General features: G+C 42.5%; 2 protein-coding genes across 3 annotated transcripts in view; one reads left to right on the plus strand and one right to left on the minus strand.

The window, feature by feature from the left end:
- The window catches only part of LIMD1 (LIM domain containing 1), a 52,807-nt gene extending 41,846 nt beyond the window's left edge, over nucleotides 1-10,961 (plus strand). For both annotated transcript variants that reach the window (XM_048510704.1, XM_048510705.1), the window contains exons 4-9: nucleotides 3,123-3,190; nucleotides 3,718-3,780; nucleotides 5,308-5,438; nucleotides 7,120-7,171; nucleotides 8,053-8,121; nucleotides 9,871-10,961. In XM_048510704.1, the coding sequence (XP_048366661.1) occupies nucleotides 3,123-3,190; nucleotides 3,718-3,780; nucleotides 5,308-5,438; nucleotides 7,120-7,171; nucleotides 8,053-8,121; nucleotides 9,871-10,008 (521 nt within the window). In that variant the 3' untranslated portion in view covers nucleotides 10,009-10,961. The remainder of the gene's footprint in view (nucleotides 1-3,122; nucleotides 3,191-3,717; nucleotides 3,781-5,307; nucleotides 5,439-7,119; nucleotides 7,172-8,052; nucleotides 8,122-9,870) is intronic.
- Nucleotides 10,962-13,434: 2,473 nt separating this feature from the next.
- SACM1L (SAC1 like phosphatidylinositide phosphatase) overlaps nucleotides 13,435-17,739 on the minus strand; it is a 38,814-nt gene continuing 34,509 nt past the window's right edge. Inside the window, exons 19-20 of the mRNA XM_048510706.1 lie at nucleotides 16,991-17,048; nucleotides 13,435-15,366 (exon numbers count right to left, since the gene is read on the minus strand). Coding sequence (XP_048366663.1) covers nucleotides 15,230-15,366; nucleotides 16,991-17,048 — 195 coding nt within the window. The 3' untranslated portion in view covers nucleotides 13,435-15,229. The remainder of the gene's footprint in view (nucleotides 15,367-16,990; nucleotides 17,049-17,739) is intronic.

A 17,739-nucleotide genomic window follows, 5' to 3' on the forward strand; every position in this document is an offset into this window, starting at 1 on the left:
CAAGATGTCCTTCCAAGTGGGTGAAAACCAGTACTTTTGAGCTCAGTGGAGTTATGTTCCTGTTGGTAAACTACAAGAAGCAGGGCTCATCCCTTGTTATTGTAGAGGTCAAAAGTGTAAATGCATGTTGATTATATGGGTAGCACTGTCCACTAGTTATAGGGTGGTTTCAGGAACATAAACATATTCTGCTGCAGTCTTTTAAATAGCAGGAAGAGAGAGTGGTATATTTAAAAGGCCCCTGTCTTTAGGTGAACCAGTTATACTCAAAGTACAAGCATCAAAGATCTTAATTATAAGCTGCAAGCGGGAAGTGGAGATGTCCCATAATTGTGGCCTGTAAAAAAGACAGCAGAGATGCTCCAGAGCATCCATTTGTATGAACTTTGGGTAGTGCTGAGGTGGATGAGCTTACCAAACTTGCCAGAAACTGAATATAGAACCACTTGCTCTTCAATGGTAGTTGGTTTATAATATAATCCATGAATTATATGTGATCAGATGACTGTTTATAAGAAGGTACCAAGGTAGTTGTTGGTTAGAATGATGGAGGATTTGGGAGACCCCAGGTTAATATCCCAACTCTGCCATGGAGGCTCACTGGATGATTTTGGGCCAGTTGTACACTCTCTCTGACTAACCTGCCCTATGTGGTGATTGTTGTGAGGAGAAAATGGAGAAGAGGAGAATGGTGTTGTAAGATACAATGGGTCCCCACTTGGGAGAGAAGTGGATTTTAAATACTAAAATAAGTATTCCGGGCTGGTATGGAGCACACAGCAAGTCTGATGTAATATGAATGAAGTGTCTCCTTATTTCAAGAGAATATTGTAGATCCATAGGAATAAATAGTATTCCTTATTTTTAAATTCTACAGAATTGTATAGAACATTCTGCACAGTTCTGGAGCACTACTTTAGTTTTGTTTTGGGCGGGAGGGGTTAACAGTATTTATCTCAAAACTGTTTGGGGACTGATAGTTCAATTTGTCCTGTTCACGCATATTTCTGTTCATGATATAGAGGAGTGTTGCAAAGGATTAACATTTTAACAAATTAACATTTTAACAAAACTACAGTGGCCTTCCCTGACAGTGGTTGTAGATAGAAGGATGCATTGTGTGAAACAGTGGTGTCAAACATGTTGCCTGGGGGGGTGGGACAGAGCTGGCCCCTTGAAAGGGCTTATCAGGCCCATGAGCCCACTGAGGCTTGTGGGTCTGATAAGCCCTTTGAAGGCAGACCACAGTGGGCTCACCAGTTTAAGCGCCCCCCCCCCCCAGTGCTGTTCTAGGGTCAACTAAGGCAGCTACCCCATCCCCACCCCAGCCTGGCCCAAACAAGTTACATTTATGTCATATCTAGCCCTCATAACAAATGAGTTCGACACCTTTGGTGTAAATTGTGTCACCCTGTCATAATCCCAGTGCCACAGCCACATTTTCACAAATAGACACAATGCAGAATTCCTGTTCACCTAAGAATGTGTGCTTGCTTCAATACCTGCTTGGAGTTTCATTCATTCAAAGTGAAGCATGCATTTTTGGAGATTACTTTGAGTTGGACTATTGAAAACTCAGTCAGTAAACTTATTTTAAGCACTAGGAATATATTAAAAGTAGTGGTAGAATGCTGATATGAACATTTCTTCATTGTTGAGGAATTGCAACCATCATGTTTAGGGTCAGTTCTAGGCTGGGCTGGGCTTTCGTGCCTCCCTTTTTAGAAATTCAGGCCGTATTATGGTACTTTGAACCTGTATAGGGGGAGAGGGAATAATGCCAAGATCAGGCTTCTGACCTGCTTTGGAACCCAACTAGCACTTTAACAAGGTGTGCATCAGTTTTGTTTTAAGAACAGGTATACCTGTGCTTGTTCTAACTGCTGAGGTGCTTCACTGTCTGACCAGTTTCCTTTTTGTTGTGTTGCCTTCCATTTCACAGATTGGAATTTTAGTTGAATCCATTATTAAGTGATGCTGAAAGTGCATCCAGAGATCATCTTTAGAGTCAGGTCTTTAATTAGTAACATGGAATGAAGAATGTTGAAAGCAGCTTAAGCTGGTGTAGATGTGCATAAATATTTTAGATTTTGCTGTGGAATACCTTATCAATGTTTCTCTGTCTTTTCTATAGGCGCCCTCTGGTGTCGATGCATTGTAAAGTGACCCCCCCCCTCCCCTGCTCTGGTTCGCCTGGTATAGGAGTTTAAAGCGTTAGCCTTAAGTTGGTGGGTTGGGCTCTGACCTAAAATAATTTGTACCAGTGGCAGCTCCACTATTTTGTCTATCTGTTTTTTAATTTTTTTTAAAGAAGGGGAATGGTGGAGGACAAGAGAAATGGATCAGAACAAGAACAGGAAAGACATACGCTATATAAAAAGGCTTTAACTTCAACCTGTAACACAAGAGCTATGTCAATATATAAAATATTAAATAAAAAACCAGTTGCAGGCTGATATGTACATGATATGGAATTGGTGCCATTCCTTGCTTCTAGAATGTGGGGTGATTATTCCTATTCTGTAACAGGAAATGATGCGTGCCTTCTGACTTGGCAGGGCATTCCTAAACTCCCAGATAACCAAGGAGTAAAAGCAGAGAGGATCAAGCTTCCTCTTCCTACCCTGGCAAGAAGTTTTGTTTATTGATTTAGGTATTTATACCCTGCTTTTCTCTCTAGTGAAGAGCCAAAGTGGCTTACCACAAAACCAAAATACAGTGTAACGACCAGCAATATCTTGGGCCTGTCCTGGATCCAGAGGGTTGGCTCATCCAAGGCTACAGCCTGCCAGCAAGCCTGTCTCATGCCTTTGATAAAACCCAAGAAAATAAAAGCTAAGATGTTAGATGGGTGGCAGAAATTTTCCGCAGTTTTCGCCACCCTATTTTTAAGCTGAAGCAGCAAAATAGTTTACTGCAAGCTGAAACAGGTGAAGTGGCATCATTTAATTTTCCAGGCACCTCTCCCTGAACAGTTGCTATAAATTGTGGGATTAAATCATGGCTTCTTGTCATTGCTTAGCTAGACAAAAAAAATGCATTTCTGTTGCTGGCTATCGTAAATCGTGCCAGGTAATGTACTCAGTGGTCTTAGTTCCCTCTTTGTTTTTGTTTTTCTCCAGGTCGAAAGTTGAGAGGGAAAGCCTTTTATTTTGTGAATGGGAAGGTGTTCTGTGAAGAAGACTTCCTGGTGAGTGTCCCTGCAGCCTGTTCCTTGCAGTTAGTCAGGAGGAAATCTGTTAACAGAGCAGGAAAAAGCTGCCTCAGAGGGGAAAGGCACTGTTGAGCACTGAAATGCAGTGGGTCAGGTTTGGTATTCTTTAGGGGCATCTTTACTGCATTGTTGATGAATGTGTCCTAGTAAAAATGTTAGTGAACTATAGGGTGAATTATCATGTTTCTGATGAAACCCTTTTTTTGTGAAAGATGAGGCTCTTAAATGAGGCAGTAAGTATCAAGGGTTCATCTCTTCATAATTGCAACTTTGCCTGTGTTTTATTCTTGCATAGACAGATAAGGACAGAAATGACAAGCATGAATTCTGGAATTTTGTGGAGGAATTTTTTGAAGTCATAGAATATGTCATAGGAGGAGGTATTAGAGTGGCCAAGAACCTCTGACAGCCAATGTGAACCCAGTCCATCAAAATGCATATGATTTGATGCGACCATGCAGAAGTTTAAAACTAGTTCTCTCTCTCTTTCTTTCCAATGATAGTATTCTGGTTTCCAGCAATCGGCTGATAGATGTTTCGTTTGTGGACATTTGATAATGGACATGGTAAGTGATCTGAGACACAGGGCAAAGTGGAAAAGAAGCTATGTTTAGAACCTCTTTTAACTACCATGTTTCCCCGAAAATAAGACAGGGTCTTATATTAATTTTTGCACCAAAAGATGCATTAGGGCTTATTTTTGGGGTAGGGCTTATTTTAGGGGAAATATGATACCTTCACAATTCATTAAGGCGGGCTCTCGGCAGCCCCGTTGCTTTCCCGTCAGGTGTGATGCAAGTTGCATCTTCATTGGCAGGGAGCACCCTGCTGGATCACATGATCCTGATCTGTAACTACTGGTAGTGCTTAATTTTGGAGTAGGGCTTATATTTTAAGCCTCCTCCAAAAATCCTGAAAAATCTTTATAGGGTTTATTTTTGGGGTAGGGCTTATTTTTGGGGAAACATGGTAGGTACTAGAATGAAGTCCAATATGGGAAGGACAGCAAAACAAACCTCTCATCTGTATTTTGATGAGTAGAGGAAAATGCTTGCTTGCTTATGCTTATTGTTAAAATTTAGATCTCACTTTTCTCCCTGATTGGGACCCCAAGTGGCTTTTCATTTTGTTCTTCCCCTGTCTGCTTAATCTTCACAACAGCAAACTTGCAAGGGTAGGTTAGGTCAACAGGTTGTGACCTCTGCAGGGCCACCTGGCAGGCTTCTGTGGTGCTGTGATTTGAATCTGTCTGTCATACTCTGACGCTCTAACCACTGTGGATTACTACCCCTCAAATGGGGAAAAATCCCAGTGGTGTTCTATTCCAAACGCACAAACAACTATGCCAGTTGAACCATCAAATTGAAAACCCAAGCAAATTTTTCTTGATTGGAGCATAGTCATGCGTGAGGATCCAGTAAGACCAAAACCCAGCCTGCATGTTAGAGCAGCATGAAATCTGCTCAAAAGAGCTTCCCGTGATGACTTGCTTCCATACGGCAGCTGTAGCATGTTAAGATGCTAACCACTGGGATCACCACTGTTGCATGGAGACATTTTATATCACTACTGCCCATGAAAGTCCTTGCTGCCATTGCAGGGTCTTGAGACCCTGCTTTCCATATTATAAGTTGGATCCAGCCAGTTTTTCTACAGGAAGGAAGAATCCCTTTTTGCCCCCAAAGAAACCTATGCTGGGGATCTTGGGACCCACAGGTGGAAAAATCAAGTGGGACTGGTGCTGTCTTAAGGAGGGGAAATGGGTGACATTGTAGGGGAAAGCTGGGTACAGCCCATTCAAAAGCTACTGTTTGGGGCAGCTGTTGAGTAGAAGCTGTTCGAAGAAACTCTGAATTGGATTGACTTTGAGACTATACAAAACAAAAAAATTGCAACTTACCTGAATATAAGCAGTGTCAGTGTCATGGAACTTCCGCTTCCTTCTACCTTGCTTAGAACATCTTACTTTCAAGGCCTGTTGTCATTCTGCTTTGAAGATTGTTAAAGTTGCACTGCTTGCTCAGTTGGGAATTGTTTCTTTATGACACTTACTTAAAACTATTTGTATGTGCTTTTTTTGTCTCATCTTGCAGATTCTGCAGGCCCTGGGGAAGTCATACCATCCTGGCTGCTTTCGTTGCGTGATCTGCAATGAGTGTCTGGATGGAGTGCCGTTTACAGTAGACAATGAGAACAAAATCTACTGTGTTCGAGATTACCACAAGTAAGCATACAAAACAAGTTCAAGGAGAAACTTCCAAGCGTGCAGCTTTTGAGCGGAGATATCTGGAAGTAACTTCTACTGAAATCATAGAATCATAGAGTTGGAAGAGATTCCAAGGGCCAATCAAAGCACTCCCAACATTTGTTCATCCAGCCTCTGTTTAAAAACCTTCTCCCTCCAAAGAAGGAGACTCCACCACTCTGAGGTAGTGAATTCCACTGTCGAACAACCCTGACAGTCAGAAAGGTCTTCCTAATGATTAGGTGGAATCTCTTTTCTTGCACCTTGAATCCATTACTCCATGTTCTAGTCTCTGAGGCAGCAGAAAATGAGTCCATGAGACTTGCTTCCAAGTAAATATTGGATAACTGCGGGCCTTGCTAATAATGAGAGAGTACAGAGTATGGTAAAGATAGTGATACCTCCTCATCCTTTTTACTGGAGTTACCAAAGTTTGAACCCTGGGATTTAATGCACGCAAAGCAGCTTCTCTGCCCCTGAACCACAGCATTTTCTTCACTTATGTGCAGATTGACAAGCGTTCCTATGGTCTCTGTGTGGTTGGTTGTAATGGCCTTTGGCCATACAATAAATACTGCACTGATGGTTAATGCTCCTGTGAAAGATGGTTTCAAGTGATTTACTTTTAAAGATGGTAATGAGGTTAACATTGTAGCTGTCTTGTTTCCTCTTGAAAAGCTAATGAGTTCAGACAATTAATGGATGAACAAAATGGCAAAGGAGAAAAGTGTTAGCATCCTGACACTGTTTTGTGAGGCTACACATCAGTTTGTTTATTTATTTTTAATTTCAGGAGAGATCTGTTGTAAGGAACTTGTACATCATGTTAAGATTGACCTAAAGACATGAGGTTATGATCATTTCTGAATCCTGAAGGACAGCTGGGGATGTTTTGAGTGAGGGCCTAAACAATGGGCCATTTAAATTATTGCTATCAGACCTGTGAAGGTGATGTCTGCTGTATAGGCCTGACATGCCAACTGAAGAACACATTCTTGGGAGTAAGTCTCCCTGAATAGACCTGGATAGGTCTCTGAGTGGACTTAATTAGGATTTCTGTCTGAATTTCTTGTCCTGGGTGTGGATCCAACCAGCATTTCTGCTGCTGGAAAATCAAGGGCCACTAAAAAAAAAGCTATGCTGGCATCATTAGAACTACATGTTCAAAAGCCATGTGTGACAGGAGCTGTTGTAAGGAGGGAATTGGCTGAGTCAGTGGAAAAGCTAATTAGTTACAGCCTCCCTCAAAGGAGCTCCTAGGTTTGTACTTCTGCAAGAATACTAGGGACCTTTAGTAGGCCTCCCAGGTTCTTCATAAAACGTACGTTGGGAGAAATAATGTCAGCCTAGCATGGTGTAGTGGTTAAGAACAGCAGTCTGATCTAAAGAACTGCGTTCAATTCCCCACTCTTCCACACAAAGCCTGCTTGAGTGGGCCTATCACAGTTCTCTCAGGACTCTCAGCCCACGCAGAAACAGGCAGTGGCAAACCACATCTGAATGTCTCGTGCCTTGAAAACCCTATGGGGTCACCATTGGCCGGCTGTGACTTGGCAGCACACGGACACACATACACACATACACACACATACACATCAGTTTAAACTGATTTTAAAATTGAAGCTAGGATTAATCTCTGTAATTCAATATTTTTATGCAGGGTTTTGGCTCCAAAATGTGCAGCATGTGGACTTCCTATTTTGCCAAGCGAGGTAAGAGTTTCTATTTACTCATCCCATTGTTCAAGTGTGCTACAGCCTGCATATGTTGACAGTGAGCTTCTCAGTAATCTCAGTATCTGTACATGTCAAAGCATAGTAATTCTTCTGTCATAGAAGACATCTGGCAGCCCTATTCAAAGGGTGAAGGGTGCGAAAGGGGTACAAGGTTTGCCCTCCCTGGGGCACTTACCCCTATGGAGGGGGCAAACATGCCAAAGGCCATCCTTCCGACAGCCCCACTGCTGGAAAAACTGGAAGTCCGGGCTGTGGCAGCAGGGGTGGAGGTCCCACCTGGTGTTGAGGGCTGGGAGCTTTTCCATGAGTAAGGTCAGCTGAATGGGGGGAGTGGCGCAAAGGTGCAATACACTGTGCAAAATTCTTGTCATATAATGTGATGTTTGGCATGGAACTTGAAACGTGAGGTTTCTTCTTTGTTGTTGTTGTTTCTCAATACATAAAATCCAAAGTATAAACATGTGCTTGGGAACAGTTTTTTTTTAAAAAAATCACACTCAATGTTAAATGGTTCACTGTTACTCTCACAAATGTATCCATAGGATTCCAGTGATACTCCGTTCTGTCTTCCCTTGTATCAGTATGCTCAGAAGTTAGTCTGTGGCCTGTTGTCTTCTTATCTGGGGAGGCCTCAGAAGCTTTGCACACATTTTGCCCGTAGGATTTTTTTCCAAATGGTATTTGCGTCCCCGCTTTCAGCAGCAGCCTAAGTATTTCAGCCTTCGCTTTGCCCCCCAGCAGCCATCTCAATATATCGGCCGCCACAGTTTCAGACAGCCTGGAGCAAATTCCACTTCTGTTCATCACTCATTTTCTGAATAATTCTTCCCTTTTTGGATTTTTGTCATTGCTTCCAGGGATCTGATGAAACTATTCGTGTTGTGTCAATGGACCAGGATTACCATGTGGAGTGCTACCACTGCGAGGTAGGCCAGCCTGCTTTTAGGGCCTTTGCATAAAAATATTATTACAAATCCTGTTTTTCTGGTCAATGAGAATATTGATCGTAATCCAAGCAGCAATTTAGATGTGTCCAAAAGCTTGGAGTTGGGGTGAGGCTTATTTCTGGATTTATTGCTGGTGGTCCTCTTACTTTGGAAGCCATTCCTTAAAAGCCACTAAGCTAGAGGAGTGTCCTGTTTGCCAAGGTGGGCATCCCTTTTGTCTGCAGACGTTCTTCACTGCATACACAGGAATTCATTTGGAGACCATTGGATACAATTCAGTATGTTGAGGGGGATTCACATAAGTTAATTTTTCTTAGTTTTCGTTATTATTATTAGAACCATGCTGCCAATAAGCTCAAATGCCATTCTTGAAAGCCTTGGACACTGAATTGTATATGGCAGGGGTTTCCAACTCTGGTGCTTCAGATGTTCATGGACTACATTCCCATCAGCCCCAATTGGCCATGCCAGCAGGGGCTGATGGGAATTGTAGTCCATGAACATCTGAAGCCCCAGAGTTGGACACCCCTGGTATATGGTAAGTTATTTTTCTGCTCCAGCATCTGAGATGAAGGCTAGGTTGGCCAACAGGTTGTTACGAGGATTGTCATGTGAGACTGGCTAGAGTTCCTTCAGGGTCTAACTCACATTGTCAGATCTTATTGGGGCTGGCAAGTGTCACCTGTAGTGATTCTGCAGTCTTTATAGACCAGTGAAAATCCAGATGTACCTTATTCACACTGTAGACCTCTTTCAGGCCATGTATGTATTGTTATTATTTTATTTATTTAATTCATTTGTACCTTTTTCTCAGTGTGGGCCCAAAGCATTTTATATTGTTCTCCTCTTTTCCACCCTGTGAGGTAGGTTAGACTGGGTGTGTGTGACTGGCCCAGGGTCACCAGCAAGCTTCCAGAGCATGAGTGGGGATTCAAACTCAGGTATCCCAGATATTAGTCTGACACTCTCAACCACTACATTGTAGTCATGGATACTGTATGTGCTCATACTGATTAGTAGCCTATTTAAAATGATGAGCATTTCTAGTGTATTTTAAGTTTGCATAGTTGGTGGTGTTCATTGTCGTGTGGGCAGCCAACTAGTAAGCCACTGTTGGTATATATTCAGAATTTGCCCATTCCCATGAACTACCTTCATGAAGATTTGTGGGGGATAATTTTCCTAGGGACTCTTAACAAGGCTGAAAGTCACAACTTATCAGCTTCTAGTTCTGTTCTGAGGAGCCTGCAGTTGTGCACATGGAAAAGCATTGTATGAAGTTTTTAAATTGCATATGGCGTAGTAATTCCTGGGCAATGAGAATGGATTCTTAGTAAGAATGAGAGCCAGTGTGGCGTAGCGGTGAAGAGGCTCAGACTAGTATCCTCACTCCTGCCGTGGAAGCTCACTGGGTGAGTTTGGGCCAATCACAGGCACTCAGCTAAGACTACCTCACAGGTTGTTGTAAGGATACAATCAGAGGAGAGAATTATGTAAGCGGCTTTGCATCTCCATTAGGGAGAAAGGCAAGTGGTTTTTTAAAAAAATGCTACACAAGCATGTATGGAACAATAGTTTTTTGAGTGTTTTCAGAATTTTGTGGCAATCCTATTAGTGTGGTTCTGTTTTTGATCCTCGCTTGTTTGTTAAGCTTTGGATATCTCCAAGCAAAAACACACATGAAGTTTTAATCCTGCCCCTTGGCTTCTTTTCCCCTTTCTTGCGTAGGACTGTGGAATGGAGCTGAACGATGAAGACGGGCATCGCTGTTATCCCCTGGATGACCATTTGCTTTGCCATGCCTGTCACCTTGTTCACATAGAGAAAGGCTCGACTCCCGCGGCTGCATATAGGCATCACTACTAGCCAGGTCTATGGGAGACCCACCCCAGAAGGCTAGCAGAGGAACTGCCGTTGTCCAGCCATTTTGTCTGAGGTGCTCGTTTGCTCCCAGTTGGCAACTTGCTGTTAAGAGGCTCAGTCCCATGCTTTATGTGCTAGGGAATTCTACACGGAGGATATTTTTGACAAAGCAGACACAATAGTTGTGGGTTCTTGTGAGGAAGTTGAGAGTGGATGGATTATTCTTCTAATACGGAAAGGATACAGACAGCTCGGTCCAGGTGGGGGTGGGGGAAGCTATGTGGTGGCCTGGGACAGCGAAGCCAAGGCAGTGTTGTATCCAAAGGGGCTTCAGATGGCACAGAAAGGAGGGGAAGTGAAAAACCTTCCTGCCACCCCATAGGCCACACAGTCGTACAGCACACTTTCCAGTGGCGTGAGTCTGTAGCTGCGGAGGGGGCTGTTCCTGGGCTGGAAGCACAGTGGAAGCTGACTGAAGTCAGCTCTATGCCTGGTAATGCCCCCCCCCCCAATGCACGCACAGTGTCCAGTCAGATACTGGCATAGCTCCTTGGCGGTGGCCACTTCCATTCCCCCAGTCTGTTTTGCTCTCCCTCCACTCCGCCATCTGGATTGGGCCTATAGTGAGTAAAATCACAACAAATTGTGCTCTTAAGTAACACCCACCCTCCCCATAGTGCCACAAGTATGTAGTGATACCTCGATCTGTAGGTCTTGTCTACATCTGACCTTTGTTGTGGAAATGCACATTGCCCTCATCAGGTAGTCGATGTAATGAGCATCTATTGAGCTTTTTGCTTCATGGCTCCCATTCATAGAAAAAGGCCATCAACATGCTTTATTACCGTATATACTTGTGTATAAGGTGACCTGCATATAAGTCGAGGCACCTAATTTTACCACAAAAAACTGGGAAAACTTATTGACGCATATAAGTCGAGGGTGGGAAATGCAGCAGCTGCTGGTAAATTTTAAAAATAAAAATAGATACCAATAAAATTACATTAATTGAGGCATCAGTAGGTTAAATGTTTTTAAATATTTATTTCAAAGAAAAACAGTAAACTAGCTCTGGAAGTGGAAAAGAGGTCAACAAGAACAATATGGTATCAACAATAACTTTCAAAGTACAAAAACCTTAGCTTTTTTGTAAGGAAGGGTTTTAAACAATGGATCTTACAATAAAAACTGGAATGAACATGCCTGTTCACTGTGACTTAAAACTACCCTGCTTTTTAAAAGAATAGTTTATTATTTTTAGTGTACATATTTTTAAAATTGCACATGGCAGGTGTCATTTTAGAAGGGACATTCACACAACCTGTCAGGGGAGGAATGTTTATGTTAGCAGTACCCACGTTTCAGAGTATCTTTATGAGACCCTCCTGATGATAACACCCAGGTTTGGTGAAGTTTGGTTCAGGGGGTCCAAAGTTATGGACCCTCAAAAGGGTGGTCCCATCTACTATTAGCTTCCATTGGAAACAATGGGGGATGGGGCATCCCCTTTGTGGGTCCATAACTTTGGACCCCCTGAACCAAACTTTACCAAACTTGGCTGGTATCATCAGGAGTGTCACCTGATGATACCCTAAAATTTTGGTGCCACTAGCCTAAAACTGCGCCCCCTGGTGGCCGACAAAGTAAAAACCCTAAAATATTTTTTAAAATACAGCTGACTCGTGTATAAATCGAGGGGGGCTTTTTTAGCACAAAAATGTGCTGAAAAACTCGACTTATACACAAGTATATACGGTAAGTGTGTTTTTAATTTTAAAGTATGGCAGCTAGGATTCCAGAAGGTGGGAGTGAAGCTAACCTTATTCAATGGAGGTATTCCTTGTCTTCCCCCAGTAGCTGCTAAGCTCTATTTAAAAAGAAGGCACAAACACTGAAAATATTTATGTACTGGTGAGAGATTTATCTGCCTTTTGGAAACCCAAGTCCTTCGAGCTGGTCCTGGTGCTCCAGCATCTACAGTGGAAGTTGAAGACAGATCAAGACTGAATATGCCACTTTCTCTTCCTCATTATCTATTACTTGGAGCACTGGGAATAACTTGAGATTGTTAGAGTAACCTTGACTGTCTGTTCTACCTGTCACTACCTATCTCTGACTTGTGTGGGGTGACTGCTAAATGGAGTGTAATTTCAATAATACAGTCTTGGACATTGTCTTTCTAGCAAGAAAATGGCTGTTTTTCTCTTTTAAACTCCTATGCCTTAAACCATGTCCCCAGTTAAGTGTGTTAAATAAATATGTGTACTATTGACTGTGTGTGTATATATACATATATATATATTGTAGCTAATGCTTGAGTGAGTATGAAACAGATACCTCTCAACCTATAAAACTGTTTTTTGCTAGAAGTCTATGAGTTGATTATCTCTGTTCAACCTAGGCTTGAGTGCCAATAAACTTATTCTGCATCAATTGTGAGAAGCTTTCAATTTTAACAGGACTACATAAAGTTACCCATTAATTCACCATAATGTTGTAATTACTGTAATCGCAGCTTTTGGAGAACTGTCTTTAAAACAAGACTGATTAAAAAAAAAACAATGCTCAGGTTTCCAGCAACATATTCTGTTTAGGGAGAGAAAGTGTCTAACTATAAAGAAACTGACTGAAAAGCACCTCGCCTGCCCCACTGGGGACGCAGAGGAATCCCGAAGTGGCATCAAGACAGCCTGGACATTGCGGCTGTGGTTCTCTTTGCAAAAAACCTCCACATCATTGTTACATGTCATCCTCTTTGCCATATGTGAGTTAAAAATTAATGGGAGCTTTTATGTAATTTAAACTTTCACTTGACTAAAAGCAGAGGATAGAAATGAATCTAGATCAGGGGTCTGCAACCTGCGGCTCTCCAGATGTTCATGGACTATAATTCCCATCAACCCCTGCCAGCATGGCCAATGAACATCTGGAGAGCTGCAGGTTGCAGACTTCTGATCCAGATAGTAGCAAAGATCTCTGGTTCTTTAGCACAAAATTGTAGCCCGGAAACCATGCTTTGTTTGAAAAGGGGGGGGGAGAACCCTAAGGTCAATCGTTACTACAGTGGTTGCCAGGAAATTATTTCAGTGGTGAAAATCATTTCCTCGAGCCTGGGTATCTTGTCACCCCCTCCAGTTATAAGATTCCAGAGGACTGGGAGAGCAGCAAGACTTCAGTTCCAGGTAGGCACTATCTTTTATGAGATCACTTTAGGGAGACACCATATTTTCATCTTAATAGAAACAGCATCCCTTCCTATTGTTGCAGTCTTTAAATTAGGCATATTCGTATTCATGATGCAGCTGAACTGAACGTGGCCACAGAGCCTTGGGGCCCGATTTTTGAATACGCATGCCACTCAGCCACAGCCCTCCACCACAGACTTCATGTTTTCTTATTCATGATACAAACACAGAGCGGGAGTCAAAGTTTAGAAAAGACTGTAGTTTTTTATTGTTTGAGTACACTGTACGTGGACGTATGAAACTCAACCTCTTTGCAAGCCACGGACATAGATCTCCTCCCAGTTTCAGGCCTACGTTAGTTCCTGCGGTGCATGCTTCCTAAGCCTTCCTCCATGCACACAGTTCTTAACAGGAAACAAACCAGGATAACACCAACTGTTCCAAGAGAGCAAAGCCATTAAACATTTAACTCACGGGATCTACACTCCCTGCATACTTGATGGCTTAAGACTTTTTGATTTTCATACTCTGTTTCCACTGCATCCTCTAAACAGGAGCTTTGTATATTACAAGTGATTGTGAATGGATATTTAAACAAACCGAAAGAGGCCAAATGAACTGTTGTTCTTCACAAAGACTATACAGTATGTGAATACATACAATACAATCATACTGGAAACGCTGCCGCAGTATGCTGGGTTTTAGCTTGCAGTGGCGAACCTGCATTAGGCCTAGCACTCTGCCCGTTTCCCTAATGTTTAAACTTCATAATTGCAGTCCTGAATATACAGCTGTCGTTATGGGAAATATTAATTGCACAGCACCTGAAGCAGATTCCTGTCTGGTTCTGAATACAGGTAATAGAAAATGGATGACCAAGTCATTTAAAATTGGTCCTTGATTCAGATCTAGTATTAATATAAAGCTTGGAAGCACTAAATTTAAGACACACATTTATTAGTAACCAGCACAAGGCTATTTTTTTAATAGCTTAGAACATTACAATTGAAGAGAAATATAATTACATCATGCACAAAAAGCAAGCCGATGCTGATCTCAAGGGCAAACAAGGAATTTAGCCAGGGAAAATATATCAAAAAATGTATTCGCTTTTCCGCATATTATCCCCACTAAAACCAAGGCACCGTAAGCAGCATCTGGTTTGCCCAATCTATAGAAAAATTCTACATTTGTGACTCTTAAGAAAGAAAGCATTTGGACCTTTAGCATAAGAGGGACCAAGAAGCAGCTCTACATTCTTTGATTCCATTTACATCCCTCTTTTTTTAAAAAAAGACTGAATTTTAACATTTGAATCATACTGACATTTGTCATCTAAGGACTGGAGTCATTAAAGCATTGCAAGACACATTCCAAACATTCTATGGTACCCTCATCCTCCCAGCAAACGTAATATTGCATCAACAATCCGAAAATTAATAGAGGAGACTTGAAGGAGGGGGGGTTGGGGAAGACGGAGGTCTCACAGGCTATGCTGATATTTTAGATATATATAGGTGGGGAGAGGGGGTATAATCCTGCGCTTGTTATTGCTGAGTTCCTGTCTATAAGGGTGCCCACACCGGAGTTTAATTAAGCAGCAAGATGCATTACTGTTAACAAGCAAAGGATTCTCCTATCAGAGAAATGTATCTCAGCAAAATCCAGTAGCAGCCAGCTTTCAGCACAATTGCATCTCTTCTGCAGCTCTGACAGGTTGAACGATACACCGCTGCAGCAAAACTCAGTAGGCCCTTCTAAATGAGACAGTTAACACTCAGCAGGACTAAAGAATTTATTTCCATCTTTTGTGTCCCCAATGTGGCGTGTGTGAGCTCCCCGGCGAACGCAATATCCCAGAGACCAGTGTGACTAGATCAGTCCATCATCTCCACCAAGCAAAAAGCTGGGTTCACTTTTTCACCCTGCAAAGATGACAGCTAAAAAGACCACAGGCTGGTGTGGAAAGCAGGTCAGTAGAGGCTCCAGGAGTGGCCTGAGGAGTCATCCCTACCAAGCCGCTTTCCACACACACAAATTCAGTCCATCTTCTCCTTTTGGACTAGTTTAGGCGCATCGACAAAATCCTTGCCATTGTAAAGGATGATCGCGAGAGTTCCAAAGCTTGCGCTTCCCCAGAAGAGCACGTAGGCCAGCGTCTCTGTCCATGTATCACCTGCGGAACAGAACAGCCTTTCGTTATACACAAGAAAAACCATATTGGAATCATAATAGCCACCCGACAGCTGATGTGTGAAACAATTCCGACGTAATGCTTCATATCTGATTAACATAAAGCAGACTTTTGCCTGCATCATAAACACATGAGTATCACTGGCATCATTCCTGTCTTGACTACAAAAAATTGGCTTCTCAGCTTGTGAGTTAGATGCAGAGGACCTACGGTGTGGAATGGATAGTATGTATAGACCAGGGGTCTTCAAACTATGGCCCTCCAGATGTTCATAGACTACAATTCCCATGAGCCCTGCCACTTAGCCATGCTGGAAGGGGCTGATGGGAATTGTAGTCCATGAACATCTGGAGGGCCATAGTTTGAAGACCCCTGGTATAGACGGTTGAGATGTGACTCGTCTCCCTTGCATGAAGTTAGGAACAAGCTCATATCCCCACATCTGTCCACGTCAGTTTATTCTATGTGAACGAGATTTGTGTGCACCTCTTACTAATCAAAGGGGACAACTAAGTTTAGATGGCTCTGTTAAATGAATTAAAAAGGTAAACACATTAAAGAGAAAAGGGCTTTCTCCAAATTACTATTATTTGGTTACAGAAGGCAGCCAATGGAGGAGAGATTGCCACTAGCAAGAACTTCCCAGAAGGCTTTTTGAACAGTTCACCCATTGTAAACAAGTTTCAATCAATTGAGATGCAACTAAACAGGTACCAGGCGGCGGCTGGGGGTGGGGTTAAAAGGAACAGAAATTCCTTCCTCCACAAGATTACTTAACCTTCTCCTTCATCCCCCAAGAAAACTCCTCCTTGACAATGCATATAATGCTGAAAATTCTCACCCTTCAAAAATAAAGTATTAAACACACTACACTTTTGAACATGCATCCAGTCAAAGCCAACTGTTGTGAAGAACTGGTCTACAATGCCCATGGCCTTGAAATGAACAAGATATGAACAAATCAACTACCACCGTGCCATTCAAAGAAAAAGAAAAGATTCTTCCAATTAAATAAATTATCTGGCAGAAAGTTTGGGAGTGTCATGGGTTGATTCTCCTTGTCCCTGAAGCAAACCCTGTCATTTAATATCCCTAAAAGAAATGACCTGACTACAGTTTTCTCTCTGCCACCCAACCCCAGATAACCATTTTTACTAAGTAATTGCCAATTCTGCAAGTTGTATCATCTCTGTAGCAGTTACCAATACTGAGGAACTCTGGAATTCCTGACTAAGCTATGTGGAAGATGTGAATTGACCTGCAATTGAGTTGACCTCAGACTGGCCTTGAAGACAGATACCTCTAGAAGGAGGGGATGTGTAACCATCAACTCTTTAAGCTATTTATTTAGATGTGTATAAACAGCTATGAACTGGATAGACCCGGCTAGCCTGATCTCAACAGCTAAGTAAGGTCAGTCCTAGTTAGTATTTGGATGGGCAACCCCAAGGAACACCTCAGTCATGACTTGGAGGCAGAAAATGGCAAACCTCTGAACATCTCTTGCCTTGAAAACCCTACAGCGTTACCAGATATCAACTGTGACTTGACAGCACCCCCTTCCCTCCCAATATGAATCACACACACAAGCTGAGTGATCACTTACCAGCCATGAGCAAACAGATAATGCACATTGAGAAAGCAACGACCATGATAATAGGCAACTGGGAAGGAAAAAAGACACATGACGTTAAATGATAACATTAGGTAATCAGCACCCCAAAGCTGTTACATGCTAATTGCAGTCTATGTTGTTCTGCAAACTCTTCAATAACTTGATCTAACCAGGGAGAGGCTAAGAAGAAATCACCAACACACCTCCGTTTTGAGGAATGCTTACACACAAGAACCCCACAACTCTCTGAAGATGACAGGTGGTTGTGCCAGTCACTTCTTGGACCAGAGCTGGCTCCTCAAACGCAGCTGGTTCCAGCCCATGGATATTTATACCACAGTGCATTTGTGAGCGGTCAGAACAGTGGTGGCGAACCTTTGGAACTCCAGATGCTGGCGGGCTGATGGGAATTGTAGTCCATAACATCTGGAGTGCCAAAGGTTCGCCACCACGGGTTAGAATATCACAAGGCGCTGCTAGATCTTGCTACCCTTCCAAAATGTACGTTACTGTTCATTAACTCTACAACGCGTATGTACACTAATGAACAGAGAAACGTGTTATTTTCTTTTTAAACAAGTTTCTAGCAGAGCTACAGACATACAATTGGCAATGTTCAGACTGCTGGTACAATCGACCCTTATGGAATAGAGTAGGTTTGGACAGAACCAATGTTAAAGGCGGTGGATTACATCAAGATTGTACTGTACAAAAAAAGGGAAAGCCCGAGAGAAGCTGGA

This window comes from Sphaerodactylus townsendi, linkage group LG11, assembly GCF_021028975.2.
Source record: "Sphaerodactylus townsendi isolate TG3544 linkage group LG11, MPM_Stown_v2.3, whole genome shotgun sequence".
NCBI classification, from domain to species: domain Eukaryota; kingdom Metazoa; phylum Chordata; class Lepidosauria; order Squamata; family Sphaerodactylidae; genus Sphaerodactylus; species Sphaerodactylus townsendi.